This window comes from Falco punctatus (assembly GCF_963210335.1).
Source record: "Falco punctatus genome assembly, chromosome: 12".
Classification (NCBI taxonomy): domain Eukaryota; kingdom Metazoa; phylum Chordata; class Aves; order Falconiformes; family Falconidae; genus Falco; species Falco punctatus.
The window spans coordinates 33,801,970-33,825,846 of record NC_137592.1 but is presented as its reverse complement, the minus strand read 5'-3'; the positions used below and the strand labels follow the sequence as shown (position 1 = coordinate 33,825,846).

Below are 23,877 nucleotides of genomic sequence, written 5' to 3'. Positions count from 1 at the left end.
CCCAGGGACACCCTGGCACCAGCCCCAGGCCCCGGCCCCTCGGTGCTGGAGGCACCCATGTCCGTCCCAAGGGCAGGTGGGGGACAGGGCTCTGCGCGTGGGGACCCAGCCCAAGGAGCCCCCCTCCAGCTCAGTGCCCGCCTCTGCTCTCTGCAGACATGGCACCAGCCTGCGCCCACAGCTCTGCCTGGCCCTGGACCAGCTGTGGGTGCTCAGCAGCGGGAAGGAGGCTGCGGGGCAGGATGGACAGGAGGAGGAGGAGCAAGGCACCGATGAGGACAGCACCTCTGTCATCCTCGCCTGGCCTACCGGCTCCTGCATCGCCACTTTTGGGTGAGTCGTGGTCGGGCAGGAGAGCTTCCCAGCCGTGCCCACGCCATCCCGTGAATACTGGCCTCTGCCTTGCGTGCAGAGCCTGGGCAGGGAGCAGGCAGCTCAGTGGCAGGGAGGGAGGGATGGGGGATGTTTCCCCATCCTGCATCCCCTGGTCACCTTTTGGTCCCCAGAAGTGAAGGGCAAATGCAGCTGCTCAGGCAGGACAGAGCGACCCTATTGTCGGCGATGAGAACTGTGTGCCCTTGGCCTTTGAAGATCTCCAAGGACAGAGACTGCACAACCTCCTTGGACAACCTGTGCCAGCATTTGACCGCCCTGAAAGGATAAAGTTCCTTTCTCATGAGCAGATGCAATATCATGTGTTTTAATTTGTACCCATTACGTCCGTTGCTTTCAGTGGATACTCTTGAGAAGAGCCTGGCTCCTTCATCTTCATTCCCTCCCAGAAGGTCTATAGTTACATAGATAGATACTATGTACATATCTACATAGCTAACACCACCACCCCATCTTCCCTCCCCCTCTCCCCCCACACACACAGGTTTTCTTGTCTTAAGCGTGCCAGCTTAAAAGCACCAGGGTAAATTTGGCTTCCTTGATACTCCTTTTCTTCTGTGTAACGTCTGTGTGGTGTGTCCACCAGCTTCATGCCTGCAGTGCTGCTCCTCTCTCTGGAAATGGCTCAGAAAGGGAAATGAAGCTATGGAAAATAGCAGCCTGTGCAAAAGGACAAGTTAACTGGACTAGAACTACTCAGCTGGGGAAAAAATGGCTTAGGGAAGACATGCCAAGGATGTGAAGAATGATGAATGCTAAGGAGAGGCCATAAAGGGACTGGTTACATTTCAGCTTCCAGCAAGACTCAGCTGTTGTCTAGGTCATAGTGAAGACAAAGAGCAGGTTCCTCGTAGACCATGCACTTAAAACTGCTGCTATACACTGTAGAACTTAAATGGTGTACAATCACAGCTTTTTCTTGATAAAAATCCTTCCAGAAAATATTATTCTTAAAGGTAACCACACCTGGGAACTGTAAGCCCCATTGCTCCACCTGATTTGGGACAACTGTCCATCTCACTGCGCAACAGCCTGGAGCAACAGCTTTTTTCTCCTCCAAGCTTGGAAGCTCATACAACTGAAAATAGAAAATGGACTCATATTAAAACATGAACATTTTAATTTATGCATCTGATTGATATTATGCTGTAATTAAATTATATTCCCATGGTGTGTATAACATCAGGGTTGTAGTAATACAAATAATTACTAATTAACTCTAATCAGATCAGTTAGCAAATGGCAGATTCCAGATGAGTAAGCTGGCCAACAGTGTGTGGTGAGGAAAGCCAAGGAAGAATGAAGAAAAGCTAATTTGTGCTGATGGATAAGGGAGGAAGTGAAAATAACAGGAAACTGATTTTTAAGAGAACTCTCCTGCCAAAGAAAACAAGAATGCAATCTTAAAGGATCCTCTAGGCAACAGTCCTCACCCTGCAGCTCAATTCTTGGAAAAGCCTCCACCTTGACCTGTCACACTGTGCCTTGACACCCTCCCAAATGCTCCTGCCTCTCACTATGCTTTGGTGCTGAAGTAAATAAAGGGCCAGTACACAATACCTTCAGCCAAAGGAACCCTCCTAAGCTGCCTCCCAGCTGACAATTCCTTGATGATGACAAGTGATGATGGCACTTCAGTGCCTTTCTCGGCATGCCAGCAGCACCTTGGCATAGGAATTTGGGAATGAGTTCCCAATCAGTTGATCCCACTCACCTCCAGGTAACTGCAGTGCTGCAGAGGCAACTTTGAGCTGCAGAGATGGCTGGATTGGGAAGGCCTGGGCATATGTGGTGGGAAGAGCAGTGTGACAAAATACCTGGGCATGGGTGTCAGGAAGCACAGGTCGCAGGAAAGTACAGTATCTGGATGGTGCTGAAGATGCAGAAAGCCCAGCTTGAGCACACTAGAGTATGTCTCCCAAGGCTTCCTCTCTAACTAGCAGATAATCACAGCCCTCTGACATGTAATTCAGAGCATTAATCTCTTGTTCTGAATTGCCCTCTGGAGACACTGATTTCTCTCTATTAACTACTGCAGGAGCCAGCAGAGAATGAGTCCAACAGGAGTTCAATGTTTTGCTGCAGTACACACCCCAGAGATACAGACATGATCATCTCAGACCTAAGGATGCTGGACTAGCACCTGAGCAATGTGACAGCTTAGGAAATAGTTGCAAGTGTTTGGAGTTCAGGGTCTGGCAAGATCCAGAAGGCAGGAAAAAGGCTGTTGCCTGTTGCCCTTGCAGAGCCAGATCAGTTGAGGACATTGTGTCTAATGTTCAGAAGAAGGTTGATGTCAGGACTGGGTGGGAGCCAGGGGCTTGGGCAGCGTGGGCTGAACAGATGGAGTGTGTGTCTTGGTGCCTGCAGCTTCTTTTCTGAGAGCACCAGCATGGAGCTGCTTGGCTGTGTCCTCAGTGCCATGAGGTCCCAGCTCTGTCTAGCATGAGCCCCATCGACCAGCACTGGGATCATGTTTCTCTGAGCTTCTGGGTTTGTTCCAGATGTGTGGGAGCAGCCTCTGTAAGGGGAGACCAGGGCATGAGAGGAGCAGATGAGAAGGACATAAAGCATTCAGCTTAAGAGTTTTTTCCCCATTCAGGTCGTTCTCAGACCCCTGCTGGCAGGGCTAGGTCCTCACCTTCAAACTCTGGGAGTCTTTAGGACAGGGGAGATTCGTGGAAGGTATGTGACAGCAAGAAAAGAGGATCTGCCATTGCATGCGCTGGGGAGTCTTTCCCAGGCAGAAGTAAATGCTGCTGGAGACGCAGGTAGCACAGGGCAGATCCTGCCATGGGGAGCCTTCTCAGTGCTTCCCTCATGCTCTTGCTGAATGGGGTCAGCTGATGCTAGCTGAAGACATGTATTGGGTTGGAAGTAGCCTGACTTCCCCTTCACATCTCCCACTGACTGAGTCACCCCGCTGCTCACTCTTTCCCTCCCAAGCCCCTGCCTGGCTCTCTAGCAGCTGCAGGCTGAGCCTGGGCGCTGTGGCGTGGCCCCACTGCCAGCTGTGCGGGCTTTGCTTCCCTGCCGCGCTTTAATGCACAGCGCCAGGTGTGAGGAGGCCATCCTGTGGTCTGCACCCCGGACGATAAAAGCATCCAGGTCTGCCTTTGCAGCTGGCCATAGCAGAAACCCAGCTTCACGTCCCCACTGAGCAGGGGCACACAGCACACCCGGGATCTGACGCGGGGGACTCGGGACATGCGCTGCTTTCTGCTTGGCCCAGCTATGTCACTGTCAGCTCAGCACATTTTACCTGTCCTCTTTCCGCCTGCCTCTATCAGAGGGCACCTGTGGATCAGTCTGCTAGAGTGTCTAACCCTTCGGCTCCAGGATCATGAGCTTTACTGCACTAAAGGAGGAGGATGTGCTTCCAAAGACAGATTGCCCAGTGCAGAGGGCTTAGGATAGCTCTTCTTCACAGGACCGAGGAGAATTTCTCTACACATCAATGAAGTATGAGAATCTGGGACTGGGGCTTCCTATGTGATAGCCAATATTGCAATCCAAACATCTGTTTCTGGCTTGAAACAGCAAAATATTGTATTTCAGCAGTTCCTTAAAAAAAAAAAATAAAAGAAAGAAACCAAAATATTTTTAAACAGTTTGGATCTGCCAAACAAATTTTCAATTAAAAGAAAATTCAAAATGTCCTCTTGCCAGCTGGACTGCAGTTTGATGGGTATCAAATATTTTAGAGGCAAATAATTTCAAAAGAAAATAGCCTGTGTTACATCTCAAAAAGGTCAGTGAGAAATATTCTGCCATTGTGAAAGGGTTTCACTTTTAATTTTCTCAATTATAAAATGTCCTTGAAACAAACATCTTTCTTCAGCCAAGCCTTCCTTTAGATTAAATGGCATTTTCTGATGGAAAATGTTCTAAGCAAACATAAAATGATTAGAAAATGTGACCAGTTCTAATTGCTGCTGTGTGCCAAGAGTATGGCAACAGGTCCTTTTCTTGGAGGGCAGCAGGAAAAGGGAAGTTGCCTGAGCTTTTTTTTTTATTTGATGATTCAACAAGTCACTGGCTGCTCAGAAGTTACTGGTAAGAGTTCACAGGCAAGACTCCAGAAATCATCAAATGAACTAATTTATCAAATTAAAAAATAAAGCAAGAAGAAATTGCTTTAGGTTGTGCCAGGGGAGGTTTAGATTGGATGTTAAGAAAAAAATCTTCACCAAAAGGGTTGTCAAGCCCTGGAACAGGCTGCCCAGGGAGGTGGTTGAGTCACCATCCCTGGAGGGATTTAAAAGACGTGTAGATGTGGTGCTCAGGGACATGGCTTAGTGCTGGGCTTGGCAGTGCTGGGTTAACGGTTGGATTCAACGATCTTAAATGTCTTTTCCAACCTAAACAATTCTATGATTCTATGAAAATTCCTGGAATCATCCTTCCCACATGGATGCTGAAAAATTTTGGCCTTAACTATGCATGCTAGAAGAACCTGAGGGAAGAGAACAGTGCAGTAGTTCATATTCTCTTTTTCCTCGGGGATGGACCACCAAGCACTGGAATAAAAGTTTTGCTCCCACCCCTAATCTACACAGGGGTTGTATCTGTCACCCAGTGGAAGGAGTGGGGCACACAGCAGCTGGTGAGGTGCCAGAGATGTGCCATGGGGTTTTGCTACAGGTGACTCAGGTGACAGGACACTGGCTCTAGGAGGCTTCTCATTGCACCCAGATTGGCAGGTCAGTGTCTGTAGTTGATGATACTCACTGATCCTCAAAAGGTCTTGGGAGCAGGAGGGAAATGCCCTTTTTACTGTCCCATGGACCAAGGAATTTGCACCTTCCGTGAGAGCCACAGAGCATTGCACAGCTGCGCAACAGTCTGCAATCTGCAGCCAACTCAAATGACAATGCAGCTCAGGAAGGAGGGAGTGATGTGCAAAGCCAGACCTTCACTCTGGGAGACGAGGGGAGAATTTTCTACCAACCCCAAGGGACTGTACAGTCCTGCTGCAACACAGAAAGCTGTTGGATGGAGGCTAAGAGGAAGAAGAAGGTCTTGCCCTACCAAGACATTTGGAATGGTGATTTTTCTACAGACCATTTTATTTTAACCTCTCATGTAAGATTTTCTCATTTGACTAGCCCACCTCTGTTAGTCACAGCTGGACACACCCCAAAACTGCTTGTCACAGCCTGAGGAGGTAGTTGAACACAATGCTTTGTGACCATATCCATGCTTTAGAGACCTCTGAGAGAGCTTCTTTGAGCCCTGGTGGCTTTCTGACTGTCCAGCAGCATTTTTGCAGGCATGCTACTTCCATTCCGTCTGAGTAGCAGCTGTACACAATGTTCTTTCTGGTCTCCAAGATGGCTCACTTCCTTGACGAGGCTGTCATTCTGTCACAGCTGTTATGTTGCTCATAACTGAAGCAATTTAGTAATAATACAAGCTGTTGCTTCATGAGTCTGTTTTTGAAGTAATATCTATATTACTTAGCCTGCATATTGGCTCATTTAAGCATTTATTTATTGTGATCAGTCTTGCCTCCTGGATATGTCTCAAATGAGCAAAAAAGTAATGAATGTGCCAGGGCTATAGTAGGCGTTCTTAAAATATGATGGATAAACCGGTTCTAGGACGGAATGAAGAAATGTGGCCCCAGTTCGAAATGTGAGTCAATCCCAATCCCCTGGGTGCTCAAACTCTCCTTCAGTTTGGGAGGAATTCAGAAAGAGGAGCTGCGAATTTTCCTGGACAAGCACCTGCAAAAATGGTGGTCAGCCCACATGATTTTTGCCTTTTTGCTTTGATTTGCACAGGGAAAATGAAGACGTGGTTCCCGTGGGCCCTGCAGCAGTGCTGTGGAAGGCAGGAGGCCGGGGGAGCAGGCTGCACCCGGGAGGGGGAGCTGCCCTTTACGGGGGCCTGGGCAGCCTGAAGAAGTGGATTGATCTGAACATTGTGAAGGTTGTTGAAAGCAAATGTGACATCCTGCCTCTGGGACATGCTGACCCAGCCTTGGGAAGCATGTGAGGGGCTGGTGATGGCTGGTGCTCCTGCAGCTCCAGAGGGTAAATGGCTGCACCAGCAAAGAGGGCAGCCAGCAGCCAGAGGGGAGTGATTGGGGTGATTATAGTCCCCTCTACTTGGGACAGGGGATATCCCACCCTGTCTGGGGGTCCCCAGTACAAGAGACAGAGGAACAAACCGGAGTGAGTCCAGTGAAGGCCACCAAGCTGGCTGGGAGCTGAAACACAGGGCATTGAGCAGAAGACCCAGGTGGGGTTCTTCAGAAGTCCCTGCGGACCTGAGCTATTCTATGGTCCTATATGCAGACCACCACCTCTAATTCCTAGAGATGTCAGATGACAGGATGACTCCAGAGAGCTCGTAAAGAGCTCAGACAAGCTGCTGGTCCCTGCAGAGCAGTGTAGACTCTATTAAGGCTTATTTAAACACATGAGGAAATCCATGGCCAAGCTGGATCAAGACCCACCTTCCAGTGGGCCAGATCCTTTCTGCTGCAGAATAGTGGGTGGCACGCTGCTAAGGATGTGGCAGTGCCACTGCCATGTGTGACCATCGGCTGGCCCCCACCCAATGCCAGCAAAAGATGCATTGGATGAAGGCAGCAGGGATGAACAGCTGCCTCAGAAGCATGTAGCTGGGAAGCAGCAGCGCTTAGCTCTCATGATCTGTTGTGCATTTTGTAGATGATTATCGATCAGTATTGTTTGGTTTTTTCTGTTGAAATCCACTGCAGTATTCTTTTTAATGGAGAACAAACCAGTTCATTTTCCTGTGTCTTTCTGTTCAGTATATGTTATATGTACATATATATATATGGGTGTATAAGGATGTATACACCTGTATGTGTACATATATGGCCCTGACTACAAAACAGCATGAGTCTGAAAGAGGGGGAATGCCTCTGAGTTTTCTGGAGGGACAAACTGGATCTGAGAGGTATGCAAACACCTGACCTTGTGCTGGGAAGGGAAGGCTGCTGTAACCCACCTGGTGTATCACTCTGGCTGCTTTACCTCCACACAAGCCAGTCTTGTCACTGGTCAGGAAAGTCTGTAGATGGAGGGGTTTGACCACAGCAAAATAGGCCACCACAGAGTTGTTGTCCAAGATAAGTGGGTTTCTCCCCAGATGCATGGCACTGTGGTTGTGTGGAACTGCAGATTGGATTCAGTAAATTACAGATTCTTTCCCACCTCAGACCTTATAAAATCTGTCTCCCAGAGCCCTTTTCTGTGCTTCTGCTTCCTTCCACAGACAACGATACCCTGAAATGGCTAGAGCAGCTCATTGCGAGAACACTTGGACGTGTCCAAAGAGGGAAATGTGATGGCACGAAATGAGTTGCAACTGCCTTTCAACAACTGCATGCCGCAGGGTCACCAGAGCTGCTCCATAATGCATAAATACGAGACATATGTTGTCCTTCACCATATCACCATAAACTGCAACAGTGCTGGCAGCCTCTGCTTTCATTCCCTTGACACAGCGGTGATCCTGGTGTCTGTAACACTGAGTCCTGTCTGTGATGTCTGAAGCAAAACCCCATGTTATGTGTTGCACAAGAGAAGTGGAACCATGGGCTGAGGTGACCAGACTGCCTGAGGAACCACCCTGTGTTGATAATGCAGCAGCTGTGAGCAAAGCCATGCAGCCAGCAAAGAGCATTCCTTGTGCTGGCCTGATGCAGAAAGTGGAGCTGGTGCAGGATGCTGAGAAAGGCTGGATTGGTTTAGTTGAGAAAACTGACACTGTTCTTGTCATCCATCTCCATCTCTGCCTCCTGCCTTGGATTTGAAATTGTCTCAGCCCAGGACTAGCTACCTGGACCACATCTTGCCCTGAAGAAGCCAGGTATATTAACAAGGTCTCCTAGGTGCAGCCCTTCTGCAAATACTCATCCTTGGTCTTGTGTTGCTAATAGGCAAGAGTAACAAATTCTGAGACTAATGAATTAAACTCTTCTCCTGCAGACTGTGTGTGTCATGGCCTGTTGTACACTGACAGAAGCTTCACCACTGGCTGGGGCTTTTAGCAGCCTGAGTGTGTGTTCTGCAGGGTCTAACACGCAGTGCACTCTCTCTTTGTGCCCTTTCTCTGGGAGCAGTGACTGGGCGCATCTCTTCCATTGCACTGCTCCTTGCTGTGAAGTATATAGGCACTTAACCGTATTGAAGAAGTCCATAGCCACTGTCAAGTTCTGTTGAAAATGGCCACTAAATTAAAAAGTCCCTCAGGTCAGAAACACCCTCCGGCCAGCCAATATCGTGTGCACTGATGCAGGAAGAAATTAAGGAGAGATTACAGAGAGGCCGCTGGTTGTTGGCTGCCTGTGAATCTCCCCTGCAACTCACCAGGTGGTATTTCCCCAGCTGTAAAGGGGGGCATGGCAACCCGCCCAGAGAAGGTGATTGCCACTGATGCTGCCGTGGGCAGGCAGGCAGGCCCCCCATCTGCCCCCATCTGCCCCAGCCCCAGTGTACAGTGATGCTCCCCAGCAGCTTCACTGTGCCCTCCTCCTGCCTCGGCAGGGAGCTCATGCAAACTGGCCACCCGGTGGGTGTTGCATGGGAGATGGGAGAAATTCATTTCAGGCTGACAGAGCAATAAAGAGCGCTCGAGGCAAGGAGGATTCCCGAATGAAGGCACCGAGAATCAGTGGAGGTATCGGGGGGTTATGAAATCCCATCAGATGGCAGATGTAATGTGTAATTAGTCTCTGACCCAGCACATTAGTTGCTGAGAGTCTTTCTGTTCCCTTGAGCTCTGAGACTTTCACAAAGAGGGTTTTTTTCTTCCCTCTCGGTGAGTCTCCAGCACTCCCCATGCATCTTTTGAGGTTAATCCACAATGACATCCTACATTATACGATTAAGTGGGAGCCTTCCAACCCTGGACTTTACAGCTTGATATTTTCCCTTGTAGTAGATCTTAGCTATCATTACAGCTTGTCATCTCGTAAAGGTATCCAGTGCCACTACTTTGACATTTCCTGATTGAGCCAATACGGGATGAAAGTCTCACTTCAGAAAGGGGGGGAAGCAATGAGGCAGCTGCAGCCTTTGGGAGACTGGCTTTTCTCCTTTCTCCCTCTAGAATGACAGAAACCTTTTGTAAACTGAACAGGATCTCTCTGTGTCCAAACACAGGACAGAGCACTCTGCAACCCCAAAAGTGATGTTTATTGAAAATTAAATTGCTTTTAAGCCTGGAGAGAGCATAAAAGGAGCAATGGCTTCTGAATAGCAGGTAAATTTAAGGGTCGAGCTCAAGTTGAACTGAATGACAGGTACGTTAACTCAGTTTCAAAAAGTTGCTTTGAAAAACGAAAGCACACAGTGTCATTTTCTTGGTGTCCCTCTGTAGATAAATAAGCTTTCAAGGGTCTATCCTTACCTGTCAGTACTTCCTTCTGACTTCCATTCATCATGCACAGCAGATGTAGCATCCCTGTCTCTCCTCCATGGTCCCACAACCCTTCCTTTCCCAAAGGAGGGGTTACAAACAGAGAATAGACATCAGCAACAAGCAACCAACAATTAATAATGGTCATCTGCAAATTGCTTTCTTAGTTCAACAATTGCTGACAACATTTCATAGGCAGTCTTGAATGGTATGGCTCTAAACAGCAGGAGTAATTGCTACAGCAACTTATGAAAATATTCCTGTACCTGACTGTAATTTGCCAGTTCACACAGGTTCATATGCTGTGGCATCACTCAGAAATGCCAGCATCATCTGGGTAAGGCAGACGCACATACTGGTCTCTCTGCCAGTTTGCCTGAGCGCACAATAGGAAGTTCATGCCAGATTTATTCTGTCTGGGGAAAGACAGGTGGGACCTGCTCTGACACAGAGCTTATATGTGGAAAGATAACATGACAGCTTATTTTTTGGTACATCTGAACCAGTGGAGCACTTGTCAGCCCATGGCCTGTAGTGGTTTGCAGCTGGTACTCAGAAAACAAAAGCTGGTGGGGTGGTTTCGGCTGCAGTGTGGGTTACACAAGCTGTTCTGTCTGAATAAAAGGACACAAATTTGATGTGGCTGCCCAGTTTCAGAGCTGTGTTTCCAGCTTAAGCAACAGGGACTTGTGATTTCATTTGCACACATACCCTCCTCCATTGTGCTGCTGAAAAAGGCTAGAAACCTCCCCATGAGTGTTTGGAAAGCTGTTTCCTGACTTTGCCAGCCTAAGGTTTTCGTCAACATCAAACAAGGTCATAGGCAGCCCAAGGCATCACTTTTACCTTTGGTTCTTGCTGTTCCTCTTGCTCTCAGATATCTTATGAGAGCCCAAAGCATGTTTATCTTTGCTCTTTCTAGCTGGGCCCATTAGGATGGCAGGGCTCTACACTTCTCCCAGGCTGATGCAGAAAGACATATTGGTGTGCAGCAGAAAAATTGATTTCCACAGCTGGCATATTCCAGGAGTATCAGTGCAGGTGGTGAGATATATAGCCCACCCAAAATTGGGGTGAGCCTCTCTTTCTTCAGAATAGTCATGTATGAAAACTGAAAGTGCTTGATGTCGCTTACATGTCTGTGAATGTGCACTGACTTGCTGAAACCACACGTCTTTGCAAGGTCACCCCAGACACTTGCTCTGCTCCTGCAGCTCTGTGAGGGTCAAGACCCTCTCTGCCAGGATGGCCCCACCGGCAGGCTGACCTGAGCCTGCTGGCCCAGGGCACACTACAAACTACGGGAAGGTTTGTTTCAGGTGCACAGGTAAAGCAAAACTAGATCCTAAAATCTGTCTCTGCAACAGGCTGCTTCAACATCTCAGGTGGGTGGTAGCTTATAGCTGCCTCCTCAGACTGGTGCAGTGAGGTGACACGGACAGTGTTTTGAGAATCAATGTTTAGAAACGCAGCAGCTGAAACGCTGTACCAGCTGCTCTCAGCCCACTGCAGGCTGAGCAGAGGGTGATATTCTTGCAGCAAGAGAATCCTTTAAGGCAAATGCATCCTCCTGCAAGCTGTAAGACAGCACCAGCACACCCCGTGTGGTCCTTCTTGCATGGTCCTTCTTGCTCTTCCACCAGCTGCTCCTGCACAGAGGTGGTTCCTCTGCTTCAGCCACATCACAGCATGTGACAATCCCAAAGCCTGAGCTGAGGAACCCCTGAGTGAAATTCTGCCTCTGCATCATTTCCTTCAAATTTCTCCTTCCTCCTCATCAGAACCTTCCTAACACTGAGAAGCAAACCCGTCCCACCCAGCTTCAGAGATCTGTGTTTAGCAGAAGCTCAGGCTGTGGCATTGGTGTCAGTGGCACGTTCTAGTCTTCATGCCGTAGATTTTTCTTTAAAGGAGTATATCTGTTCTGCCAAGCAGAGATGCTGCAGCGGGCCATGCCAACATCACTGACCTTAGGAAGAAGCAGGTCCCTGTTCAGCTCCTGACTGACCCACAGCCCTGGCTCAGTCCTGCAGCCCACGCTGCAGATATTCAGCAAACTAGACCCAAACTAAGGCAGAAAGCTATCAACGGGAGCTTTACCCCCACTTTGGGCTACAGCGAGGCCCAGGTCTACCTCCCTGGGATGCAAGCCCCCTCTAGGTTCCTGCTCACCGCCCTGGACTGCCATGGCAAGTGGCAGCCCCATGGTTCATGGTGGGATGCTCCAGCACATACAGCCCAGAGGCACACCCTCAACTTTCAGCCAGGTGATGCTCTCAGGAGTGCTTTTGCTAGGCAGGTCTTCCCCACAGTGCTGCTCCTGTTTACTGTCCCTTGTGGGTTCTTAGAGACATGCAAGCCTGTACTCCCCAGTTTGGCATGCTATTTTTAAGGCTAGGTGCAAAGGCCTCTATATTTTTAAGGCCACCTGTATGGGAAAATTTCTTCTAGCTCCAGAGCTGACTTTTGCCTCTCAGGTCCATATTCAGCCTGCAAAACCATTATCAAAAATCGTAAGGCAGACCCCTCAACCACATTAAAAATGACATTATTATTATTATTGTTGGGCATGTACAATGACCTTAGAGTCTCTGTATTTGCTTTGTAAGTTTTTGAACTCCAGATTAAATTCAGATCAGACCTCTCTTTTGAAATGAAAAATCTGAGTTTCTTCTTCAGTACCATGTGCTCCAAAGTTCAGGCTTTGAGAAAAAGAGCTAATTCCCCACAAATCATGCTGAGATAAGGGGAAAGCACATTATACATGGCAATCTGTGCGTCAGGGGCAAAGAACAGGAGGCTGTGGTGAAAGCCAAGTCCTAACTGAAATATGTTGCCTTGTCCAAATTCAAGCTCACTGGCACCTGCATGTTGCTAAAGTGAATGTGTGCGCTCACTGGTCTCCCTGCACATCTCACATGCTGCAGCATGTAGAGCCTTCCCACAGGGGTAGGGTGGTATCCTGGGGGTGTTAGCTTGAATCCCAGCCATCTTTCTTATGATGAAACACAGGCAAACACACTTAAATCAGACTTATTTAGCAAATGGATTAGTTGTTGACGTGTGGTGCTCAGCTTTGGGGTCTTGGATGGGGCTTAATATGGCCCCCAAAGATTCCCAAGGTGGTGATGGATGAACAGGAGCCCATGGTCCACAACCTGGATGTCACCCACGGGCTGAGTGAGACAAGAGCTCTGCTGGCAAAGCATGGGGCTTCTGCTGTGAGTTGATCCCTCCCAACAAGACGTAGGTCCCAAGGACCTCCGGCCGTGCACACCACCTCCCCAGCTGACCAGCACAGGAGTCACCATGTGGCAGGGCTGCATCTCTGCCCCGTAACAGTGCGAGACCTTGGGAGATACCCACACCTGAATGCACAGGACCAGCCAGCTATTCTGAAGCACTCAGGACCCTGAAGGGCCACTGGGCTGTACTGGTGCATGCCAGGAGCGCAGCTGAGGGTGACATGCCCTACACTGCTGCACCTCTTTTCCCTCCCCCTGGTCTTTGTGCTTAGTTTAGACGAAAAACAAATAGGAAAAGGCCCAGGTGGGAGTCTCTTCATTAAATAATCAGTATTCAAGACAATAATCCTTGTCTGCTTGTTAGATAAGGGCTATCCTACCACCAGACAAGGTTTTCTCTCAGGTGTTACTCCATTATGAACTGAGGCAAAATAAAATCTGGACTGAGATACATGTTTGACAGAAGTCCAGGCCTGGCATACACGACCTTGTAGTCAGATAGGTCTAGCAACTCTTCACCCTTTAAAACAACCAAGAAAGAAACTTCCCATTTTTCCAGAACAGGAGGAACACTTTGAAATGGGGCAAATGTGAACCAAAGCAGTCATAGCCACCTCATCTCCAGGGGGAAGTGAAGCGGGACTGCAGCACACATCCCAGGTTGGTTTTTAAAGCCATAACACACTGCTTTGGAGAGCCTGCTGTCAGCCCCATAGCTGGAAACCCTGTGCATTCTCTTGGAGGAATAAGGAGGCAGCAGATTGTGCCCTTGTCCCTCACCTCCCCAAACCCAGATACTGGCCACTGGGGCAAATACAGAGTGGGGACTCTCACTTGCCCACTTACTACTGCCTGGCTTCAAAGCGAAGGGGCTTCCATAGCAGGTGTTAGGGAAAAAAACATTGAAGAGGAAGAACCCCAAAATTGACTTTACTTTAATAGGGCAACCTGGCCAAACCTCCCTGCATTTACTGGGCCCTCACCTTTAGGAGTGGCTGAGGATGAATGATGTCTAGGAGTACGTTGCTAGTCTCCAGGCTTAGTTTGAAGCCCAACAAATCAATGCAAAAAAAAAAAAAAAAAAAAAGAACCGTCAGTGATTGCAACAGGCTTTTGGGTCCAGGTACAGTATGGGATGGTCCATATGGGTGCTCCTTCAGCTGGCTGAACCTGGGGTACTGGGGCAAGTTTCACTTAGTCTAATGCTTCACAACCGTCCAAATAAAGTGCCACACGGAGCATCAGCAGCTGTATACCATGTGTTTTAATAAACTGTATAACTAGCAGAAAAATAGGTTTGGATGTGTTTGTCCTCCTCCCCCGTAAAATAAAAGAAGTCAAATTAAAACCAAAATAATGCCAATCCCAAAACAGGAGAAAAAAATGGTCCCAGAACAAAGCTGACACACAATACAGAGTTGGAAAAAAAGGTCTTTGATGACATTCTTGGTAAAGAAATTACTTTTGTAAAACACAAGGCAAAAAAATGCTTATTGTTTTGATCAGTTTCTCCCTCTGTGTATATATATATGTAGATACATATATATCTATGCTGATACACCCTTGGTGGGATGAAATGGTACATCTGTAAGACAAAGAAAAGTAAAATGTTGACTCTGGGGAAGGAGCAAAGAAGAAAAAAATGTATCGTTTCAGTCAGTGACGTAAGGACAGCGCTAGAGTCCCTTACAACGTACCATTGCTCTGCTTGTCGAGGGACATGCTCATCTCCCCATGGCTGTGCTGTGTCCCCGTTCCACAGATGAGCTGTGAGCTTGTAATCTGAGTGGTCTCCTTCACTGCTCTGTGTATGAGCAGGACCCCAGAAATGTATGAAGCATTCCTTCCCCTGGTTAATTCCCATGCTTTACCATGATTTTTAATTTAAAATTGATTAGTATTTCAGTTTGCATTTTTACCCCTGGGCTTCTAGCACTGACTGCTGTGCAGGTCTCCACAGCAAGGCGGAGCAGCCCAGATGAGCGATATGCCACAGGAATGTGCCGTTACCATGATGTGACTGGATGGAGGAATTCACTTTACAACGGTTCTCATGCTACTTTGACCTCACACTCAGTCTGCAGAGCCACGTCATGCAGTAACCTCAGCTGTTCTGCATTGGGTGGGCCTGTGGGTCACATCTTAATCCAAAAACAAGGAAAGGAAAGAAAAAATATTTTTTATTTCCTTTTCTCCTTCCATGGAAACCTACCCACACAAGAATAGTAGGCAACACCATTCTATGCTGTGGTCTCTGCTTCACTCTTAGACAAATGAGTCCTGCACTCAAAAAAAAAAAAAAGAAAACATATTCTTCCTCCTGTTGTTATATTGCTCTTTCTGAGAACCAGCCACTGTCCATGCTTTCCCGGATCTCAGTGCCGTGCTTAACAAGCAAACTAAGCACAAGCTCATGCTGGCTGCAAAGTTCAGGTCACCAAGAAGGTATTAAGAAACAGCTCAGTTTGCCAGCTGCTTGTAAACACCATATTGCAAAGAAGGCAAAGGCAACACACCCCTCTCCACACCTCCCCCAGCTTCCTTCCTTGTATTTTTTTTCTTTTTTCTTTCTCGGTTTCCTTTTTTTTTCTCTCTCTTTCTTTCTTTCGCTCTTTTGCTCTTTCGCTCTTTATCTCTTTCTTTCCTTCTTTCTTTCTTGTATGGGGGTTCATGAAGAGAAGCAAGACTTGTGCATCACAAATGGAGGAACTACCCCCACCCCAGCCAGCTTTCCACCCTACAATAATGCACAAGCCCATCTTATCCTGTACCTGCCCCCAGAAGGTGTTTGTCTCTTGATCTTTTTGGAAAATCATGCAGTCTGATCTGCTGGGGAGTTCTGCAGTGCAGGTGCTGGGAAGCTGGTTCTCCCTCTTTCCTGAGGTTCATAAATGATTGTTTTTGGACAGATAGGCAATAAGAGCCACAGCCACCCCAACGTAGATGCCAGTTCCAATTGTGATGGACAGGACAGCCAGGAAGAGTGCTCGCCGAGAGCTGGAGCTTGCATGATGGAAGTCCCCCTTGGCTACTGCTTTGTTTGTCTGCAAGACACACAACAACAACAATGTAATATATTTATTTGTATCACCTGGAAATGAAGATGCGATGCTCATTTCTTGGCTGAAACATGATCCTGGGATGTGACAGTAAACTGGCTGGAAATCAGATACTTTTTTAGTCAAATGAGGTTACTTGCACAATTTGGACTATGATGGAACCAATGGCATCTCAAGCAGTACTTTTAAGTGCCTTTAAGGTTTAACATATCCTAGGATTTAATGCTATGCATCACGATGTCTCCTGAGATGGCTCAGCTGCCCCTGAGGAGGTGGACAGATGGGCTGGGAGCCAAGGGTCTGCCATGTCTCCTCCAGACCCAGCTACAATCCCCCTTCTGTGAGGTGGCTGGGTTCCAGCCTGGCTGGGAAAGGTGAAAAGGGAAAAGCCCTCTAAAAGTGTCACTTGCACAAAAACATTCTTCCAAGTCAGCTCAAATGGTTGATCCATTCTTACCTGGACAAGGACAAGACGGGCTGAATTTTCCCTTCCAGAGCAGTACTTTTTCACATTCTGACTAGGCGGAAAGACTGGCCCAGGTTCTCCACCACGGAGAGACCAGACACCATGTTACCTCGCATCCACCTTAGGCCTGAGCTTTAGTGCAGGACAAACACCTGGGAAACCAGAGCTAGTAGACACTGTTTTAGCCTTGATTCAGATGAACACTTACGCATATGAGCAAGGGCAGTTCCCTTGATTATCAGATGTGTGATGCACGTGCTTAAGTGCTACTCTGAAGTGGGGCCACTGGTGTTAGAGCCATGCTCTTGTCTCTTGGGGGTGGTGCATTCAGTTGGACATGTCAGCTGGAAGAACAGTTTCCATTTTGATGACATTAGAAGTGGCTTTTGTGTCTTCTGCTACGGTTCCCAGTAGCTCAGAAGACTAATCCAAAGCTCTGGTAATTGTATCACATCTTAGATGTAGCTTTGAGTACCCAAGCAGGTGCCTTGAATTCAACCTGATCAGCTGAATTTCCCAGAGTTACTGGTCAGGCATTTTGGTTTGAGCACAATGAACCTCAAAAAGTTACAGCTTGTTAGTACAGCTGTCAGTAATGAACACAGAAAGCAGAATTGCAGCTGACTGCGGATTGTCTCCTGTGATGATCCCATGGTCACCTGGCATCAACGGGATGGTCACTGCAGAAAGCTACATCTGGAGTTTGAGAAGTATTCAAATATCAGTCCTTCTAATACACCCTTCTAGACACCTTCAAGCCCAGGACCCAAGACAAAAGCAAAATCACTGCTCAAAACAGGCAAAGGAAAGTTAAAATTGTACAGGACTGATCCACCCATTGAGAAGACCACCTAATGCCATTTCAGTGGGTCTCAGTCTCACAGCGTGATGAAAGCAGGACATCATTTTTACAGGCCATGATGCGATATCAGTAGGGTGACCTGGCAAGCAGTAACAGACCTGTCACCAACCAGAAAGGTCTTGTAGAAGCATATGAGGTCCATAAGTTCTAAGACAGTCTTTGTTCCCTTGTTACGAGTGAAGAATTTGTAATGCTTTTAATTGTATTTTTTCACAAATGCTTGATTTGCTGGGACACTTCTGCTTCAGTGTCATCTGTTGCTGTTTTCATCTTTTTTTTTTACTGTCTTGCTACTCAGAACAATTTACAGCAGCCAAATGACACACTGAATAAAAGGCTTCTGGCCTTTCTGTCAATGACTATTAGGAGAACCATCTCTTCTCATTCATCAACCTAATTTTTTAAGCACAATGCCTTATAAATGTTGCAGGCAGAAACAATGTCAAACAATACATACTAAAAGAGAGAGAAATGAAGCTGCAGGCAGGAGGAAAATGACAATTTCAAACCAGCAACATATAAACAACTTCCAGGTTTACACCTAGCGTCAAGTCCTTTAGTTTAGATGGAGAAGGCATCCTACTCACTTTGCAGAGGGTGTCTGGCCAGGCCTCTCGGCAGGGTGACCAAGGATTTTGTGAGATTCTTGTCTAGGACTGCCAAACGCTCAAAAGAAAAGCCCTTTCTGAAAAAATGCCAGGGGCTTTGAGGATGATAGACATATATGTTAGGGTCACTTAAAAGTGTTGGCAAGGAAAGGAGAGAAAGCTTTAGAAAGAGTTGGCCATTAGCTCTCCTCAAAGATTTTCTTCGAGCATCTGCTACCCATCACAGCATTAATAAAAGGCTTCAAACAGAGAGGCTCCTATTCACTGAAGTTGGGTTGGATTTGTCAGGCGAAGGTAAATGCACAGCACTGAAGCTATTTGAGCTTTTGGATAAACCGAGGTAACCAGTTTCAAGCCCCAAAATGGAGCAAATGTTTGAAAGAGCTGGAACATTTCAATCTGACATTTCTGAAATGTTGCGTTATGTTACGGAAAATTCTGCAACATTTTGGGATGACCTCTTTTAAATGAAACTTTTAGCAGTTTCAAACCAGTACTTTTTCACTTAAAAATAGATGGAAACTCAAAAGGAAAAGAAACCATTAACCAAAATGTCACATAATCTGAAAATTTGACAGTTTGTCTTGGTTGGATTCAATAAAAGATGTCGGCTCTACCCAAAATGATGTGTTGCATGACCCAAAGGGATTCAGAAGGCTGATTTGTCAAGCACTAATAGCCTTTTTTCTGATAGGATCTTCAACCTAGCAACAAACCTGCTCACAAAGAATAGCTTTGTTTCTTGATGAGCTCTCTGAGGACAGCCCTGATCTTTGTGAAAGGGTTTGACCTATGGTGCTAATCCAGCTTTTTGTTAAAACATTCAGCCCAGCCAAAACCAGATGTCTTGTCTTAGTCACGTGCTGCCATAGAGTTGCTGAACTCTGCAGCTCCTGTCATTACAATATCACTTGATTTTGCTTGAGGAACAGGACTGCACCTTCATAGAAGTTCTAGTTTCTGACAAATTACCTAATCTGAGTGTGGGTTGGTTATTTTTTTTCTTTAAACTTCACGCACATTTTGTGACTTAGCAAAATCAAACCCCTCCTATATTGAATTCTGAATGTAGAGTGCATTGGTATGGGCACACAGAAAGGACGATCTTCTATTCCTCCTTTATTCCATTCAGAAAAGTTTCCACTGAGATGGAGAAATAATCAACGCAGAAACCATTTTCCATCAGTGTTAAGAGTAGTCTGAAAGGATTTGCTTATCACTGAGAAAACTCTTTGTTGCTATTCCCTAATTAGCAAAACCATTCCATTACTCCCCAATGTCACTAAACGCGAATTACAGCATTTCTGCAGGTTTAAGCTAAACAGATCTGGAAAGTAGTTACTACACAAAATGCAAATGAGGCCAATTTTAATAGGTTAGCATCTGGCAACTAATAAGCAGTTTTTCCTGAATTTTTTTAAACAGGATCAGGTCTTTGGCATCTCTGTGCACTTTGAGGAAGTCCCTTAATTTTGGTTACCCATCTTATGACACAGCCCATTTGATGTCTGACACAGAAAAGTGATGCTCTGTCGGGGGGCTTGCACACCAGGGATGCCTGTGCTCTAGCAAACTCTATGTGGGAAATGAAGACAAGAATTGTCTTATGTAGATTAGAGAGCCCAGTCAGACCCGGTCTCACCAGTTTTTCCTTGAGGTGGTAGAAAATGTGATGACAATGGTTATTAAACCTAAAAAGAAACCCAGATATCTCAATGTAGACAGTGGTCAGGCTGTTCACTTATCTTCACAGTGTCAGTACCTCGGGTACTGTTAGCTGAAAGATAAAATTTGTCTACATAGAAGGACCGGCCACCTAAGCCCATGATCAAACACCACAGACAGACAAGCAGACACAGTGATTCAAGTCATGAGAACCAAAATAGGTACAAGTACAGAAAGTGGCATCTGTTGCGGACCCTTCCTGGTAATTGTTGCCAGCCACAAAACCAGGACCTCAGGCATCAAAACAAATCCAGTCTTCATTTTTGACACATTAGAGGGAAAAAGAAGTATTTCAGATAAAAATATTCAATAAAGAAAATACCCCACCAATTTCTGGTTAAAAATGAGGTCACATTTATGGTGTTCTAGTCTGCAAACCATTGCAAAGCAGGATGTGTTAGACCGATGCTGTCTCCACCCTCACTGAACAGCCCCATGCTGTATGCCCACAGTGCCTGTGATGGGCATGCTCTGTGCAGCCCTGGCTGCCACGGGCACCCTGCTCTATGCAGAAGCCTTGCCTGAGATTACAGATCCCTGCATCCACCCAGGTGCTCCTGCTCAGTTAGAGGGGGGGGGGGGGGCGGGGATGGGGTAATGTGCACCACCAGGGCCCTTGTCAAGCCTCTGGGGCTGATGTGCCAAATGATACAAATGTGTTTCTCCACATGCAATGTCCAGCCATTCATACCCAGCTGGAAATGGATTTCTGTGAGCTCCTCTTCACAGACTCAGCTCTGGGACTCTCTAAAACTGTATTTGCTCTTGTTACTTCTTTGCTCTGAAAAGCAAAGCCCCAGATACGAATATTGCTGGGCAGAATATTTAGCAGCTATTAACTAGCCCATCATGCTTGACTCTGGAGGGTAATGCAGCCAGGTACAAGAATGAAGATCCAAATGCCCTGCTAGCAAAGGGCTTGATTCATTACAGCCTTTTCAAACTAAGTGCCTTAATTTAAGTAGTAAAGAATACAAACAGCTATTCTAATGGGCTTAAAAGTGGCTGCAGAAGTAAGCACTTTTCCTAATCAAAATTATATTATCTGTGGAGTTTCGTGGTACTTCTATCCATTCACTTCTTCTCTTCCCTGGCAAGACTGTGGAAGGCAGCCAGATGATTGATGAACCAATTTCATACAGTCTTCGGGCAGCAGCAGGACCAACAGGTTTGATAAACAGAGCAGGGGACAAGTGCAAAACATGGGATGAATTATGAGTGTGGGATAATTCATCACACAGCACCAGGGAAGTCCCCTCACTGCACAGTCAGATTAAATACTTCTCTTGCTAAGGGTTTGTGTCCCTGGACTACCCCTGCCTCTTGGTTCTCCCTTGGTCCGTGTCCTCTGGATGCCCAGACATGACTATCAACTTGCCAGCTTCTGGAACAGGTTGTGATGAAGGCTAGGTACTCCACAGCTGAAAACAGGGGCTTGAGCAAATACCAGCCCCCAGTCAATCACCTCTTTAGAGGCTTTGGAAGTACGCCAGAAAGTGAGGAGGGGCAGGGGAAGAAGGGGTAAGGAGATTTGAAAGGTTTGTCTTAGTTTGTTTAACTAACAAAATGAATGTTGTCTTGTAGAGAAACACTTTCAAGGAACTTCCCTGGAATTTCTACTTCAGCTTCTGCAAAACATATTCATCATGTCTCTGGGCTGCATGTTTTATAGGCTGAGAGAAGATGAATACTGTACCTCCACAGCTGCAAGGCCAAAAATTTCTGCTACATCTCACAGTAGTTCATATATCATACTCAAAAAATACCTTCTGGTATGCTGTATCTGAGAACAAGAAACACATTGATCACAATTATTAATCCTCCCTCATCTCCCTGAGGCTGGAAAGCAGGAATGGCTTCGTGTAGGAGAAGAAGAGGGTATCCTGACCCCTTTGGTCCGGTAATGGGAAGATTTCTTTTCATGGGTGGAAATGGCCAGCAGGGAACAGGGATGCAGAAGCTCCATGGAGCCACTGGCCAGCCCCTGAGCCTTCCTCCTCAAGTGTCATGCAAAAAAAAAGCCACAGAATGAAGAGTAACTTATACAGAAAATGCCTCTGCTCCAGTATACCCTCTTATCCTTCTTCTAGTCAAAAGCTGTGGCTACTGTTTTTAACTTGCCCAACATATACTTCTGCTGATTTCAGACTTCTGGGCAGTATCTTCCACATGCAGGCTTACACCAGGTATTTTCACTATGGTGAGAAAAAGACTCCAGAGTCTTTGCTAAAGATACAGATGGGGGAAAAGGTGAATTCTGGATTTGCCTCTGGACCATGAATGATAGCAGAGAGGTGCCAGGCAGCAGGGTAAAGCATGGGGCTGGCAGACACCTGGCGTAGGGGTTGGACATGGCAGAAGAGTTGTCAGTCCTGAGGACAGGGACCATGGAGTCCCATCAAGCAGCTCCACAGGCAGAAATGATGAACTAAATAAATGACAAAGTTCTTCACTCTGTCAGTCGTTTGCAAATTTCCATAGCATAACAGAAACTTCAGCCTGTGGCAACCTGCCTTTCAGGTACCAAAGAGGTTTCTGTCTTCTGGAGGTTACCATCATTTCTGCTGGGAAGTTGGCCCAGGAAAAGGACATGAGTCTCAAGCAGACATTCTCTGTCTGGAGCTTACTGTGGGAGCAGTGGGGAGCAGGCATCGCTTGAAATGCAAGCCCTTCTAAACAGATACACACACCTCCTAGGCTCAGTGCTGGAATTCATCTCTACAGATGCTTAAGTTTCTTTTCCTCTTCAAAGGAAGACATCCAGTCTGGTCTAGTCTTCAGTCTTCGGCCTCAGTGTCCAAAAGCAATTACTGGATCATCTTCAGGAAATGCCCGTCCACACTTCAGTGTTGATAGATAACTTGTTTGGGATTGATGTCTTTCTTTCAGTGAGGGATCAACCCCACCCTGGGCATTTAGAAGATAAAAAGCATAAGATCTTGACCATATCCTGCTATCTCACTGTCTGGTAGCACTGAGATCCAGTTGGGATCACTGATAAGGACTGTGAGACAGTAAATGCTTAGCCCACGTGGAACTTCCCCTGGAGCAGTGCTGAGACACTATGAGTGCTTGGGTAGGAGTGAAAAAAGGATGATACAGGGATGTCACCAGTGTTTCATTAACACATGGAGAGGGGATAAACTGGCATATGCAGCTGCTGCTGCTTTGCTCAAGGCTCTGCCAGATGTCCTAAGTGCTCCGCTGCACCTCAGTGACAAAACAAAACCCAGTGTGAAAACTTTCCCTGAAAGATTTCTTTCAATAATGAATCCACATTCTAGGAAACAGGCTTGTGCCCTCAGTGGCCAGAGCACACCACCATGCAATGTGAGTGCACCGCACTGGATTCACACCGCTGCCCACCAGCATCCCCTCTGACCTCCCTTGCCCCCTTCCTTACCACGACTGCTCAGCAAGGCAGTGAAACAAACCACAGGCTCATCATGGTGGAGGCAGGAACAGTCACCTGTGTGAAGGCAGGCAAGAAAGGACGGGCTGGTGACCATGCTGTGTCTGGAGGAGCCTTTGGTATTGCACTTCAAGTCCATGTGCAGTTTAACATAACCTTTCTCCATCCAGCCCTCCAAGTGGCATTTCCTTCTTTGTGAGCATCACCTCCCTTATCCTGCATATGAACTGCCAGCCTTGACAAAAACCTACCAAGCTCCTGTGGCACGTGAAAACAAGTGGCCCAAATAATGGGATTCCTACTGCCACCAAATTTAATGATGTTGTATCAGTGGAAGGGGATGTACTGGGAACAATATTTATCCCTGGAAACCCATGAAATGCTCAGGAGAAGAAAGTGTGAATGGGGAGAAGAGGCTGTAAACGGAGACCAGCATGAATCTGTCTCTCCTGCATGATCAACTTTCATAGCATCTGGGTTTCAGCCATTGGATCATCTTGGTATCAATGTTTTCTGCTGAAATTTGAAAATATGACGTAGGCGACGACATGATTCAGCCCCCGGCTGGTGCTGCCTGTGGTGCTTGATTGTGTATTCAAGTGCAGATAAAACTATAAATGTCCGAGTGAGATTTCGATACTTGGAAAAACAAGAGCGTAATAATGAGAACAGCAGGCATAAAAGTCCTGAATGAGCAGAATGCAGAGA

General features: G+C 46.8%; 1 protein-coding gene across 1 annotated transcript in view; it reads right to left on the bottom strand.

Moving 5' to 3' along the window:
* Positions 1 to 576: 576 nt before the first annotated feature.
* Positions 577 to 23,877, bottom strand: part of SYNDIG1 (synapse differentiation inducing 1) — an 87,206-nt gene continuing 63,905 nt past the window's right edge. Inside the window, exon 4 of the mRNA XM_080408896.1 lies at positions 577 to 16,081. Coding sequence (XP_080265022.1) covers positions 15,923 to 16,081 — 159 coding nt within the window. The 3' untranslated portion in view covers positions 577 to 15,922. The remainder of the gene's footprint in view (positions 16,082 to 23,877) is intronic.